Source organism: Lipotes vexillifer, unplaced genomic scaffold, assembly GCF_000442215.2.
Source record: "Lipotes vexillifer unplaced genomic scaffold, Lipotes_vexillifer_v1.1 scaffold126, whole genome shotgun sequence".
In the NCBI taxonomy this organism is placed as follows: Eukaryota; Metazoa; Chordata; class Mammalia; order Artiodactyla; family Lipotidae; genus Lipotes; species Lipotes vexillifer.
In genome coordinates, this window is record NW_006778324.1 from 1,010,693 (window position 1) to 1,025,900 (window position 15,208).

Below are 15,208 nucleotides of genomic sequence, written 5' to 3' on the forward strand. Positions count from 1 at the left end.
TGTTTTGTAAAGGGGGGAGAAATGAAAACTTCATACCTTTCCACTGATCTTTTCTGTAGAAAAGGATACATTTTCTCTTGTCCAAATATAACCATTATTTTTTAAAATAAATTTATTTATTTATTTTTTGGCTGCGTTGGGTCTTTGTTGCCGTGTGCGGGCTTTCTCTAGCTGCGGCGAGCAGGGGCTACTCTGCGTTGTGGTGTGTGGGCTTCTCATTGCGGTGGCTTCTCTTGTTGTGGAGCACAGGCTCTAGGTCCACGGGGTTCAGTAGTTGCGGCTCGTAGGCTCAGTAGTTGTGGCTCGGGTGCTCTAGAGCGCAGGCTCAGTAGTTGTGGCGCACGGGCCTAGTTGCTCCACGGCATGTGGGATCTTCCTGGACCAGGGCTCGAACCCGTGTCCCCTGCATTGGCAGATGGATTCTTAACCACTGCGCCACCAGGGAAGTCCCAAATATAACCCTTATTATTCAAGTCACTTGAAAATGAAACAAGGCTCTTCATTCATGCACCCCCAAAGTAGCTATTGGTTTCCAGTTTGAGATGGTGACTAGAGCACAGGGTTCACCTTCCATCCCTTGGTCCCCAATGTAAGAGGAATTTAACATGAAGGAGTGAAGGTGAAGGTGACTCTGGAAAGGTAGGAGGGCAGATCAGGATGTCTTCAGTGCTGTGGCTAAAGAATTCAGCTTCCACCCTCTAAGTAACAGCGAGCCAATCAAACCTTTCAAGCACAGCTCTGATTCGTGTTTCAGAACAATCTTTATGGCAGTAGTGCAGAGTAAAAAACAAAATGAACCCAACAAGAATACAAAACAAAATCTAACTCAGGCATTATCTTTTAAATGAAAGAGTCCAGTTTTGGGTTCAGCAATAAGGCTAACACATGAACTAAGTGGCCAGAAATGAGTTCAAGGCTTACTAATGAGTAAGGCGTTAAAGTTAAAACAAACATTTAAAAATTCTATCCACAATGTAAAAAACGTAAATGCCTGCTTATCGGCCACTCCATGTGTCCTGAAAGACACTTAACACATTCTTCACTCTTTACTATTTAGTAAAGACAATTAAACTATTTACGATCTACTAAGCTTCTAGTACAAAATAAACATGAGACAGATGGGAAACTAACAAGGTCCCTATCCTCTAAGACTATAAGGTGCATTACTGGGGACCACAGGTTTCAGGGTAACTGATCCGCTTAAATTTATCTGCAAAAATATGGGCTGTATAAGCATTTTTTTCTGGGGAAAGGACACATAGCTCTTAGTAGATTGTCAAGAGTCTATGACCCCAAAAAGTAAAGAAAAAAACAAAAACAAAAAATCCCCCAGTATTTAAAGAGTTTGGCCAGGGACTTCCCTGGTGGCGTGGTGGTTAAGAATCAGCCTGCCATTGCAGGGGACACGGGTTTGATCCCTGGTCCGGGAAGATCCCACATGCCTTGGAGCAACTAAGCCCATGCGCCACAACTACTGAACCTGCACTCCAGAGCCCACAAGCCACAACTACTGAGCCCACCCACCACAACTAGTGAAGCCCGTGTGCCTAGAGCTGGCGCTCTGCAAGAAGAGAAGCCACTGCAATGAGAAGACCGCGCACCACAATGAAGAGTAGCCCGCACTCACCACGACTAGAGAAAGCCCGTGCACAGCAACGAAGACCCAACACAGCCAAAAATTTTTAAAAAGTAAATAAATAAAACAAATAAATTTATTAAAAAAAAAAAGAGAAGGCATCGCATTGAGAAGCCCGTGCACCGCAACAAAGAGTAGCCCCTGCTCACAGCAACTAGAGTAAGCCTGTGCGCAGCAACGAAGACCCAAGGCAGCCAAAAATAAATTGTAAAAATTTTTTAAAAAGATAAAAATAAAGAGTTCGGCCATATACACATAATACACAAACACACATAAAGACTGAGGACGAGAAGCAGGGTTATTTGTCCACATGTTCAGGAAATTCGGCCTCACAAACACATCAGAATTCATGTAGGATACCTGGTGCTGATATTCCTGAGACAAAAGGAAAACAGGAATTCCCTGAGAAGGCCCCCGGTCCCTGAGCCTCCGCACCTGCTGCTGGAGGACGTAGAGCATTCGGGCAGAACGGACGGCCTGCTCCTTCCTCCTGACACGGATTCTCCGCTCTTCATCTGGATCCAAAGCTTCTTCCATGCGATCTGAAAATATTTTTCCCCCAAAAGTGGATTACAAACCACACATTAAAAACTTATAAAAACTTCAATTACTCAAAGAGATAATGAGGTTGACAATCTCTAGCTTTATTAAGAAGAAAAATGAAGCTGTCATAACCAAAAATTTCAGTTTTCATCAGCTATAAAACTAGGAACCAGCAAGTGGGCCTGTGTCCTGACTCAGAGATGGAAGAGACATGAAGACTAACTAGATCAAGCTCCCCTCCAGGCAGGAATTCCCTGAACCAAATCCCACTGGACAGCCTATGCCACAGTTATGCATCTCTTACTATTTTTAAATTCTTTCTATTGAACCCAAATCTATAATGCTTTCTATTTTTTTTTAATTAAGTTTCTTGGTCGAGTCACGTGGCATGCAAGATCTTAGTTCCCCGACCAGGGATGGAACCCATGCCCCCTGCAGTGGAAGTGCAGGGTCTTAACCACTGGACCACCAGGGAAGTCCCGTGCTTTCTATTTTTTAAAAAAACCATTTATTGACCTATTTTTATGTTTAGCAAGATTTCTTTTGCACTCTCTTATCTTGAACCCAGATGAGAAGTCCTTTCTCCAACATATTAAGACACCAAGGGCTAAAATTATTTGCTTGTCCAAAGTCTTCGTTTATTTGTCAGGAAGCACACCCTCATACACACTGCTGCTCCACATTTTCAAAAGATTCATTCAAAGAAACTGTTTCTGGAAGACTGCCTAGGCAGCTCAGCTCTAAAGGTCCCCTGTATGAGGCCCCATCACCAGAGCAGCAGGCCTCGTGGCTTTGCTTCCCTGGTATCATGGTTTCTACCAAACTATGCTGTGGGGTCATGCCACAGACCGCCACTGAGCAATGTTAGGAGAAACAAGCCACAACACTGCTGCCATTCTGATGTAGGAATGTTTTCGAATTGTTCATATTACACAACATACTCTTTATAAAGACCCACCAGAGAAATTTTTTTCCAGCCTCAATACGTGGTATAATTTTTTTCCTCATACAACTGTTTTTTTCTTTGTAAATTCTGCAATTGATCACATTTTCCTGGTGAGCTGACTGTGAGGAACCTCAGAAACAAATCCGTAACCCATTCCTAATAAATCTCATTTTTCCTTTCCTTATTTTTATCCTGTGCCAAAATATCCTCATTTACATATTTTTGTTCTATTTTATTCAATCTGTTTTTGTAAGGCACCTTAAATTCCTTACGTAACATGCATACGCGTGCATATGCATACATTACTTGACTTTACAGTGCAAAAGATCATTATAGACTATGTGTTATCTTAGCACAGTAGCTCCTTTTGATGTTAACTCCCTATTCCTTGCAGTCTGAAAGCTAGGCTTGATCCCCCTACTTGTTAGCTATGGTAACCCCAAATCTTCCATGTTCAGTCAATCTCCTACTGCCCAGGGAAATGCAAGGGCATAGGGAACACTGAAAAACTGTAGAGAACAGTATATGAGGATTACACACCTTCCTTTCTACCCTGTGGTCAGATATTTTATACGTATATCCATAACTCCCCATCACTGCTGTGTACTCATCTAAACACTGCCTAAGTTAGAACTGGTTTTAGCTATAATATACAAATATTATGCTCTTTTCTCAACAAATTAAAAATAATTTTTTCCAGAAGGACTTCTGGATACAGAAGCAAAACATTACAGGATAATTTGCACTCAGGTGCTAGAAGACCTAAGCTTCAGACAACAGGTACCGCAATTACTAAGCGGGTCCCTCAGTCAGTCAACTTACCAAGTACAGCCTAAGGAAAAGGGGTTCTTTCAGGTGCCTCTGCTGGAAAGAGGGGCTAGGGCAGGGCAAACTCGTCAGAAAAAAAGACACTGGTCAAACTCAAAGTCCACCTGTCTTGTCACGAGTGCTCACTCTAGGGACAGGAGAGAATGGAATGTGACAAGGGGCGGGGATCCTGAAGAATGTATTTGGACTATACCCTCTCATAGCATCTTTTCGAAGTCAAGAGTCCAATTTTTCTCACCTTTTTTAGTTAATTCTTCAATTTTATGGATACAACTGCTCAATTCTTTCTGGAGTCGCTGAACTTCCAGCAGGCTTTTGTGTCCGCATAGGCTTTTGTGGTCACCTATCCTGGCATGTGGCTGAAGTCCTGGATCATGAGTGGGTGGCGACTTTGGCATGGTGAGGTCTGACTGTCCTGGATGAGATGTGTACAGGTATACCTTGGCACCTGAGCTGGAAATTTCTACTTTGGATGGCTGGTTGCTGCCTTGACAGACTTCCTGACTCTTTGATTCCTTCCTTTCCACTCTATGGTCAGATATTTTATGGTTAGACTGTCCACATTTCTGAAGGATTTGGGGCTGACTTCTGAGATGGTGTTCTTTTATGTGTTCTTCAAGTTGTCTTCGTTTTACATCTCTTTTGGCTAGATGGACGGCATAGCTAAGTCTCTCTTCTGATATGACAGAAAATGAAACAGAACTGCCTAGGTCAGGACCGTCTCTAAAACCTGAATCTCTACAATGGTATGACTCATTGTATGAGTGCTTCAGTTTTTCAATTCTAATTCCATGTGGGCAAGAATATCGGATTGCCAAGTTGCTTGAATGTGTAGGAACATTCCTATTAAACTGCAGCTGGTTCTTTAAAAAAAAAATAAAAGCAAGCACACATTAGAAAAATAACATATTGCATAGTTAGTATATGTCTATAATCAAGTTTCTAACATTTCACCCACACAATTATTAGTGCTAAGAGGTATTTTCCTGTTGTACCGATAGAATCAGCTGCTCTCGCACACCCTTGAATTAACCACACACCCCTGGCTCTATCCTACAATCACCCAGTCCCCAGTATTATACTTCTGGTTTACTAGTAGCATACTAGAATCCTCCTCACAAAGTCAACTCAGAAAGCTTCAAACAGAACCAGTAAGTTCCTCAACTCCCCAGTGATGGACTTCTGCCCTGTATCAAAATGTCAGTTTCCAGCAAGTGATCAGTACAATTCATTATCAGTGTTCCTGAAAATTGCTCCACAGATGCACCACACAGAACCTAAGCCACTGACAATACTCTTCCTGAGATTTTTCATCTGGTGATTAGACCACATCTCTTATCCTACACCTAAGTGCATCTTGCTCTAAACAGTCCACTTCACCTTCTTACGCAAGTTTAAGTGTTTGTTAGTTATAATCATGATAGACACAGGTTTTGTTTTTCACTTAACAAACATAGGCATGTTTCCATACTCCCACAGTTTTCATTAATTTTCACAGTTGCATTTTCCAAAATCCAATGGATGGCCTTTTCAGGCTTAACCTAACTATAACCTTATTATTAAACATTTAGATTGTTTCAGCTTTTCCAGTAATAGAAATATTACTTCAATTAATATTCCCATGCATTTAGTTTTTTTCTCTTTTTAAATTATTTCCTTAGGATAAATGATCTGTTCTGCAATTACTATGTCAAAGGGAGCAAACAATTCTGTGGCTTTGGACCTGTCCATGGTAGGTAAATAGCACTAGGAGAATCCGTGCATGCAAACCCAGTGCAGCCTGTGCTGTGATGCCTTATTCTTGAGACGGCCTCCCCAACTCTCACAGCACACACAAGAACATGTGTTTATACAATCATGTGTACGAAGAGTTAGTTTAAACTAACCCAGTGTGATAAAACTTCAGGAAAGTATTTTAGGGGAAAAAAGTAGAGATGAGAGAGAAAAAAAATAATTACCACCTGAAAGGTGCACAGAATGAGGAACAATACTTGGAACTTATGGCCTTATTGGAGAAATCTTCCCCAAAAGTAAAAGTAACCTAAAATACCTAGGGGATTTCATATAAGTACTAGGAAAAAAAAAAAAAAATGAATGAATGAATTCCTCTTTAACCTGGGGGAAGGGAAAGGCTTTCAAACGGTGACTCAAAATCCATATACAATAAAAGAGTGATAATTTTCACTACATTAAAATAAAAAATTTTAAAACAATTTCTGTTTTTTATGGTTTAAAAACACCACAAACAAAGTCAAAGAACTGAAAAACTGGAAGAAAAATATTTGTAAATTGAGATGAAAAAAGACCAAAACTCAGTAGAAAATGGTGAAAACACATAACAGATAACTAACAACAACAACAAAAGAAACATGGCCCTTAAATATATGAAAAGTTCGTCAAGTTCATAAAAACACAAATTAAAAATACACCGAGACAGCAACAAATCAGCAAAAGTTAAGAGATATAACAACACATGCTGTTGGCAAGACTGGGAAAACAGGCCTTCTCACAGGATGCTGGTGGGAGCGCAACCCTCAGAGATGGGACTCTGGCAACAGCAAACAAAACCACACATGTGTTTGCCTTTTGACCCAGCAGTCTCACTTCCAGGAATTTATCCTGAAGATACACCCCCAACAATACAGATGCACAGGGTTACTCACTGCTCTACTGTAACTGCCAAGTATTGGAATTGACCTAAATGCCTATGTAGAAGCATGTCTCAAACTGTGCTATATCCTGGATTTCCTTGGTGGTGCAGTGGTTAAGAATCCACCTGCCAATGCAGGGGACACGGGTCCGAGCCCTGGTCCAGGAAGATCCCACATGTCGCAGAGCAACTAGGCCTGTGTGCCACAACTACTGAGCCTGTGCTCTAGAGCCCTCAAGCCACAACTACTGAGTCCGTGTGCCACAACTACTGAAGCCCACGTGCCTAGAACCCGTGCTCCCCAACAAGAGAAGCCACCGCAACGAAGAGTAGCTCCCACTCACTGCAACTAAAAGCCCACACTCAGCAACGAAGACCCAACGCAGCTATGAATAAATAAAGAAAGAAAGAAAAGAAAACAGAAGAAACTATGCTACATCCACACAGAGGAGTACTATGAAGATGTTAAGAAGAATGAGGAAGATATGTACGAACTCATACAGAGGGATTTCTCAGATATGCCGTTCACTGAAAAGAGCAAAGTGCAAAAAAGAGTGTAACACTCCACCCTTCAAAAACGGGGAGGAGTACTCCATGAGAAAGCACACACACATCTGATGGTTTGTACAGAAAGAAACCAAGGGAAGAAAAATCAGAGAATAATAAGATTAGAGGTCTACAGGGCGTGGGTAGGAACTGGGTGGAAAGGATAGAGGGAATGGGGGGGCGGTAATACTTCACTGAATGTTCCTTTTTGCACACGTTTGTTTGGAACCACGTTAATGTTTCCCATATACTAGAGAGACAGGAAGGAAGAGAACACGGGAGGGAGAAAGGGAGGAAGATAAATAAAATTCATATGGATGAAGGAAAACCCTAAAAATAAATACTAACAGAAACCAACGAACCAAAATGAAGTTCAAATGACTAACATAACCACACTAAAAAGTGGAGGTTTAAAAAAAAAAAAATCAACCCAATTAACTTTTGAACATAGCATTTGGACTATATATGCCCTCAGGCTAAAGACAAAAAGTTCTCTCAACAAATACTGAACTCTAATTTGTAGGGTTCTTTTTTTGCGGAGGCATGGATTGCAATTCTCAAACAGTTTTGTACATTCTAGGACTGAGCAAATGAGTATGCATACTGTGGATAACTGGAGACTGGTTTCACACTGTTGAATACGGGAGTTACAAATGGGAAGTGTTGGATTGGACTGGAGATACCTGTGTGAACTTATGGGTTTAATATAGACAGATAGGCAGATAGACAAACAGACACACGGAAAGGGAGGAAAGAATGGAGTAAGACAGAGGAGGGGGGAAGGAAGGAGGAAGTGCAAATCTGTATACAAATGTGTGTACAGGCACACAAGTATATACATCTATTGCCAAATTATGTCCTCTGGGAGGGCATATGAGAGAAACACTGACATCCAAGAACCAATGAGCACATCTAGTACCCGGATACTGATTCCTAAAATCCATTCTCCACCAAACGGATGAAGTCTCCTTTGATAAATGGCTGATTCTAGGGCTGGGACAGGGGAAAATTATGCTGAGCCTGGAATATCTTTTTATAGCAAAAAGTGGTCAAAGATTGATGGAAACGTGAAAGGTGGCCAGAGACCTTTTTTTTTTTTTTTTTTTTTTTTTTTTGGCAGTACGCGGGCCTCTCTCTGTTGCGGCCTCTCCCGTTGTGGAGCACAGGCTCCGGACGCGCAGGCTCAGCGGCCATGGCTCACGGGCCCAGCTGCTCCAGGGCATGTGGGATCTTCCCGGACCGGGGCACGAACCCGTGTCCCCTGCATCGGCAGGCGGACTCTAAACCACTGCGCCACCAGGGAAGCCCCAGAGACTATTTGAATATCATACTGAATTAAGTAACACTCTCAGAGTCTGCTCTGATATAAATAAATAAATAAGTCACCACCACATCATAATAAAAAATTGATTTAGGCAAAAATCATCCATGAGCTCTTTTCCGGTTATCGCGGCGCGAGGGGCCATAAGCAGCAAAGTCTCCCGAGACTCCCTCTACGAGGCGGTGCAGGACGTCCTGCACGAGAACCAGCGCAAATGCTGGAAGTTTTTGGAGACGGTGGAGCTTCAGATCAGCCTGAACTATGACTCTCAGAAGGACAAACGCTTCTCGGCCACAGTCAGGCTTAAGTCCACTCCCCGCCCCAAGTTTTCTGTATGTGTTCTGGGGGACCAGCAGCACTGTGATGAGGCCAAGGCTGTGGATATCCCCGCCGTGGACACTGAGGCCCTGAAGAAACTCAGCAAGAATAAGAAACTGGTCAAGAAGCTGGCCAAAAAGGATGATGCCTTTTTGGCTTCAGAATCTATAATCAAGCAGATCCTACGAATCCTGGGCCCAGCCCTGAATAAAGCTGGCAAGTTCCCTTCCTTGCTGACCCACAATGAGAACATGGTAGCCAAAGTTGATGAAGTGAAGTCCGCAATCAAGTTCCAGACGAAGAAGGTGCTGTGTCTGGCGGTGGCTGCTGGCCACATGAAAATGACACATGATGAGCTTGTGTACAACATCCACTTAGCTGTCAACTTCCTGGTGTCGTTGCTCAAGAAAAACTGGCAGAACGTTCGGGCTTTGTACATTTAGAGCACCATGGGCAAGCCCCAGCGCCTGTACTAAGGCACAGCTTAATAAACCATACTCCCACCATTAAAAAAAAAAAAAAATCATCAGTGAATGTTAAACTAGCAAATGAAGTTTGGGGAATAAAAGGATATTAACATAGTCTCAAAGACAGATACTTCCAATTACAAAAGGCAAAAGAGTAACTTTACAATGGAAAACTTGGCAGACACCACCTTAATCAAATAATTAAAGTTAACATTGTCAGTAATGGGACTAAATCGACAGCGTGTACCTCCTGATATGATGCACTGAGAAGAACTCAGCATCACCGCAAGTGCATAACCTGAATGTAATTATAAGAAAATTTCAGACAAACCCAAAATGAGAGGAAATCCTCAAATAACAAGCCTGTATTTTTCAAAAATGTCAATGTTATGAAATACAAAGACTCAAAAATCGTTCAGATTAAAGGAAACTAAAGAAACATGACAACGAAACTCATGATCTTAGATTTTCTTTCACTATGAAGGACATTATTGGAACAACTAACAAAATCTCAGTGTGGTCTGTAGATTACATGATAGCATCATTTGATGTTAATTTCCTGATTTTGATCACTGTACCATGATTATACAAGCAGAAGTACTTAGGGGCAAAAGGGCATCATGTTTGTAACTTACTCTTAACCAGTTTAGAATTGTGTGTGTGTGTGTGTGTGTGTGTGTGTGTGTGTGTGTGTAGTGAGACAGAGAGAGAAAAAAAAAAACGAAGGAGGGAGAGAGAGAGGGAGGGAAAATGTAATAAAATGCTAACATTTGGGGAATCTGGGAGTATCCAGGAATTCTGCGTACTATTCTTGCAGCTTTTCTGTCAGTCTGAAATTATGTCAAAATTTTTAAAAACTTTTTCTTTGAGATATTACTATACACCCACCAGAATGGTGTAATTAAAAAATATATATAATTTAAAAACACCAGCAAATGCTGGCAAAGATGTGGAGCAACTGGAGCTCTCATTCATTACTGGTAGGAAAATAAAATGGTACAACCACTTTGGAAAAAGGTCTGTTGGTTTGTTAAAAAACTAAACATAAACCTACCCTATGACCCAGCAATTTTACTTCCAGGTATTTACCCAAGAGAAATGAAGACATGTTTACAAAAAGATCTGTACAAGAATGTTCATAGCAGCTTCATTCATAGTGACCCAAACAGCCCAGGTGTCCATCAATTGGAGAATGAATAAACAGTGGTACACATTTACTATGGAACACTACTCAGTATTCAAAAGTAACAAACTACTGATACATGCAGCAAGGTGGATGAATCTCAGAAGTATTACACCAAATCTCAGAAACATCATACCCAGTGAAAGAAGCCTCACACAAAAGAGTACAGTATATGACTCTGCTTACATGAAGCTCTAGAACAAACAAAACTAATCTATGTTGGAAAAAAATCAGAATAGTGGTTGCCTGTGGAGGGCCAGGGTGGGACTGACTAGGAAGGGGCACGAGAGAACTTTCTGGGGTAATATAAATGATCTGTATCTTGACAGTATTATACATGAGTCATACATGTGTATACACATGTGTATACACTTGTCAAAACTCAGCAAATGTGACAAGATGGATACATTTCAGTATATTTGTTGCAGATGTAAAATGTACATCAAAAGAAAAAAATGGTAAACAAAGGATGAATTCTAGGGGACTTCCCTGGCGGTCCAGTGGTTAAGACTTTGCCTTCCAATGCAGGGGGTGTAGGTTCAATCCCTGGTCGGGGAGCTAAGATCCCACATGCCTCGGGCCGAAAAACCAAAGCACAGAACAGAAGCAATATTGTAACAAATTCAATACAGACCATTTAAAAATGATCCACATCAAAAAAAAAAAAATCTTTAAAAAAGAATGAATTCTAGTGTATGATACGCACGCTCAAGTCCTTAGGGTACTCAGAGTCTGCAATTTATTTATTTATTTTATTTTTATTTTATTTATTTATTTTTGGCTGTGTTGGGTGTTCGTTGCCGCACGCGGGCTTTCTCTAGTTGTGGCAAGCGGGGGCTACTCTTTGTTGCAGTGCGCAGGCTTCTCGTTGTGGTGGCTTCTCTTGTTGCGAAGCACGGGCTCTAGGCCTGTGGGCTTCAGTAGTTGTGGCACGCAGGCTCAGTAGTTGTGGCTCGCAGGCTCTAGAGTGCAGGCTCAGTAGTTGTGGCGCACAGGCTTAGTTGCTCCGTGGCATGTGGGATCTTCCTGGACCAGGGCTGAACCCATGTCCTCTGCCTTGGCAGGCAGATTCTTATCCACTGTGCCACCAGAGAAGCCCCTGGAATTTATTTTGATCTGAGTCCAAAAGTATGAGGGATTGATGAATGGATTCTAGAGGGATGGACTGAAGGATAGATATGCAATGGAACAAACATGTGAAATGGTAATGGAATATAGAGGTTCACTGTAAAATTCTGTTGTATGTTTGAAGATTTGCGTAAATACAATGCTGGGGGAAAAGACATTTTGGGGACAACTGGGTGAAGCTGAATAAAGACTGGTTATTAGATAATATTAGGGAATTATTTTTTGTCCATTTTCTTAGGTGTGATAATGGTTAAATCTAAAAGGTGATTTAAAACGTGTTCATTGCCCTTTTCTTTGTCTGAAATGTTTCATAACAAAACTCTGAAGAGAAAAATAAAATGAAACTACCTGGGTCTGAAGTTTCCTGGGGTCACTCCTCCCATCCAGTTGGACACTAGATGCTAGATGAACACAGGTTGAGGCTGGTCTGCCTGATCCCATCATGTCAGAAAGTGTAGTACAATAGTGAAAGCTCAGTCATCAGCCAACAGTTCTCTCCTAAAATCATTGCCTAAAATAAAAGAAAGTACTTTCAGACCAACTGTATTCAAACAAAAGGAAAGAGTAAGTAAAACACAATGCCATGCTCATATAACAATATTGTAGTAGTCCCCAGCCACCTCATACTACAGAGTGAATGCTTAAGGACAGGTACACGACAGTTTCTTCCACTTACTAAAGCAACTACACTTTTGAAATTCTACCTTCCAAGCGAATAGGGGACACACTAGCTTAATGACTATCTCTTGAGCCCTTTGCATTCCAAATTTCACATCTCAAAGGTCACCGATAAAACGTTATTCCAAAAACAGAGCTCTGCTATGGTAAACAAGCACTTTCCCGCAAGTAAGTTTTACGGATATACAGCCTACATTAATAAATCCTAACTACTAACCAAAAAGCAGTACGCTTCACTCTTCTAGGTAGCTCAAAAGGACGTAACTCTGAATGACTCTAAGTAAACCTGTGGCATTGGAGTACCTAGACTGATGCCAGGAACTGCCATTAACTAGCTGAATGACCTCTGTACATCTTCAATTTCCCCCAAACTCCCCCCACCCTATATTCACGTAGTGTCTAACAGATGAGAGCGTTTTGTAAACTACACATGCATCAGTGCCTCTCCCTATTCTGAATGCCTTCTTATAGACACTACTGCCCCTGCACTCACACACTTGCTCATATCGTTATTTACCTATTTCACAGGTATCTGTCTCATCTTCCCAGCTAGACAAGGTTCCTGGAGGGTTAGGGCCTTGTCTTGCTCTTCTCTGAGATTCCCCACAACAGTGCTTTGAGCATAGAGGACAATTTAACTCAACATTTGTCGAGTTAAGCAGATTTTCCATAAACTGACTAGTGTTAACTGCATGGGGGAGCTTGCCCTCTCAAAGAATCTCATAGGAACTCAACTGGGAAATTCAGGTTTTTTTAAAGATCCCTAATTTAAGCTTTTGAATAAACTCAAGGATTGTAGACTGGATTTGCTTAAAGACTGACACATCTGTAGAAATATAAAGATTCCTTATTTCTAAGGCTGTAGAGACATGATCAAAAGCGGAGATGGGAGGAAGCACCCGAGTGAGGCAATCCCAACTGGCTTGACATCACCACAGTCCAGGGGCCGGAGCCGCAGAATGAAGGAGCCTGCAGAATTGGGGCCTGGGCATCTGTGGCTTGTACGTGGTCAGTACTTTCCCCCTGGATGCCAAAGGCCTAACAGTCCGTTCTCCAACAGGAAGAAACTAGGTGATCCCCACAGTTCCAGGATACCTCGAGTGATGCTACACACACACACAAGCACATACACACACAAAGTCCAGGGACACCCACCCCGAACTGTTCCCCTATACAAAGTCCTGGGACACCCCTCTCCTTGCAACCTGCCCCTTTCCCATTGTGCCAGGAAACCTCCCAATGTGTTATCCCATATACGGTGAGGCATCTCCACGAAGTACCTCTCTCCCCCACCCTGAGACACCCTTACAGCCTGTGCCTTCATCCATAACCCAGGACAAATCTCCCCCCAACCTGTTCCCTCCCAAAGAGCCCCAGGGTCCCCCAACTTGTTCCCTATATATACTACTGGAATGCACCCCTCAATCTGTCCTCCCCCTCACAATTTTCTCCCAAATTGTTCCCCCTCCCTCTGATTCTAGACCCTCCTGCAGCCTGTCTCCTCCCACCCTGCTGTGCATGATCTCTCAAGTGGCCAATGCCTGTCTCCTCCCTTGAAACTGGGGGCACTTCCTCAGCTTCATTCACCCCCCAAGCTGTGCCTGTCCTGGACACCCCTGGCATGTTCTCAGAGTCTGGCTCTTCCCCCGCAGACCTTGGGCAGCTCCATAACCTGGTCCCATGCCCACAGGTGTAAGACACCTCCCCCGGCAGCCCCAGGACACTTCTACCTCCTGTCTCCCACCCTGGAGCCCCGGGGCCCTCTGTGGACAGCCTCCTCCCTGCCGTGAAGCTGGAGACAGCCGTACTGGGTTCTTCTCCTGCAGACCCAGTCACCCACACTGCGGCAGACCGGCGCCCCGCCGTGGGAACTCCTACAGCTGCAAGCACCCCCAAAGACAGAGGTACCCTCACAGCCCCAGGGACGGCTCCATCGGCTCTCCTTCTCCATAGGTCTGTGACGCCTTCAGAGTCAGTCTCCCCGTTCCCAGGTCCTGAAGCCCTGGCAGCAGTGGGCACCTCAGTCGCCTGTCCCCTTCCCCATACCCCTGAGCCACCCCCAGAGCTGGCATCACCCACCAGCGGTCCAGGGGACCCAGCAGCTGTGGACACCCCTGCGGTCAGAAGTACTCCTGCAGTCTGTCCCCTCCCTGGCAAGCGTGAGAAACCCCCAGGGCCAGTCTCCACCCCCAGGGGACCAGGTACCCAAGAAGCCATGGGCACCTCAGGAGCCACAGGAACCCTAGCACTCTGTCTCTTTCCCCATGATCCTGGGGAAGCCTCACAACCAGTATCCTCTCCCACAGACCACAGCTCCTGGGGAGCCATAGGTACCCCTGAAGCCAAGGGTATCCTGGTATTACGAACCTCTCCCCACAGGTTCAAGTCATCCCTGAAGCCGCCTTCCTGACACACAGAGCCAGACACCCACACAGCGGCAGGCACCCTGGCAGGTACGCTTCCAGACCCAGACATACACACAGCTGTGGGCACCCCTGCTGGGGCACTCCTGTGCTTGGACACACCTGCTGCCTCTGGTGACCCCACTGCCTCAGACAGCCCCGTGGCCTGTCTTCTCATGCAGAGACATGAGGCATCCCCAGAGCCAGCCTCCTGATCCACAGACACGGGTCCCCCTAAAGCTGCAGGGACCGGAGCCTCTTGCCCCCCCAGAGCCCGCCTCCTTTCCCACAGACCCAAGACATTCCCACCACAGGTCTCCTCTCCGACAGCCCCCGGCACTGCATCAGCCGGGGGCGCCCCCAGAGCCTGCTGCCTAGCCCACAGGCGTGGGACTCCACCGCCGCTGGTCCGTTCTCCCACGGCTCCCGCTACCATCGGAGCCTGGGACACCCTCACAGGCTGTTCCGTTCCCCACAGACCCCAGACACTCCCACAGCCTGTCTCTGGCCCCAGAGCCCTAGGTACTCCCACAGCCTGTCCTATGTCCCACAGGCCTGGAGC

General features: G+C 44.1%; 1 protein-coding gene and 1 pseudogene across 1 annotated transcript in view; one reads left to right on the forward strand and one right to left on the reverse strand.

Moving 5' to 3' along the window:
- Positions 1–12,075, reverse strand: part of KIAA0753 (KIAA0753 ortholog) — a 54,251-nt gene extending 42,176 nt beyond the window's left edge. The window contains exons 1-3 of the mRNA XM_007451593.1: positions 11,915–12,075; positions 4,192–4,816; positions 2,072–2,178 (exon numbers count right to left, since the gene is read on the reverse strand). Of these exons, the coding sequence (XP_007451655.1) occupies positions 2,072–2,178; positions 4,192–4,816; positions 11,915–12,010 (828 nt within the window). The 5' untranslated portion in view covers positions 12,011–12,075. The remainder of the gene's footprint in view (positions 1–2,071; positions 2,179–4,191; positions 4,817–11,914) is intronic.
- LOC103076255 (60S ribosomal protein L10a pseudogene) lies at positions 8,578–9,264 on the forward strand (annotated as a pseudogene).
- Positions 12,076–15,208: the final 3,133 nt, after the last annotated feature.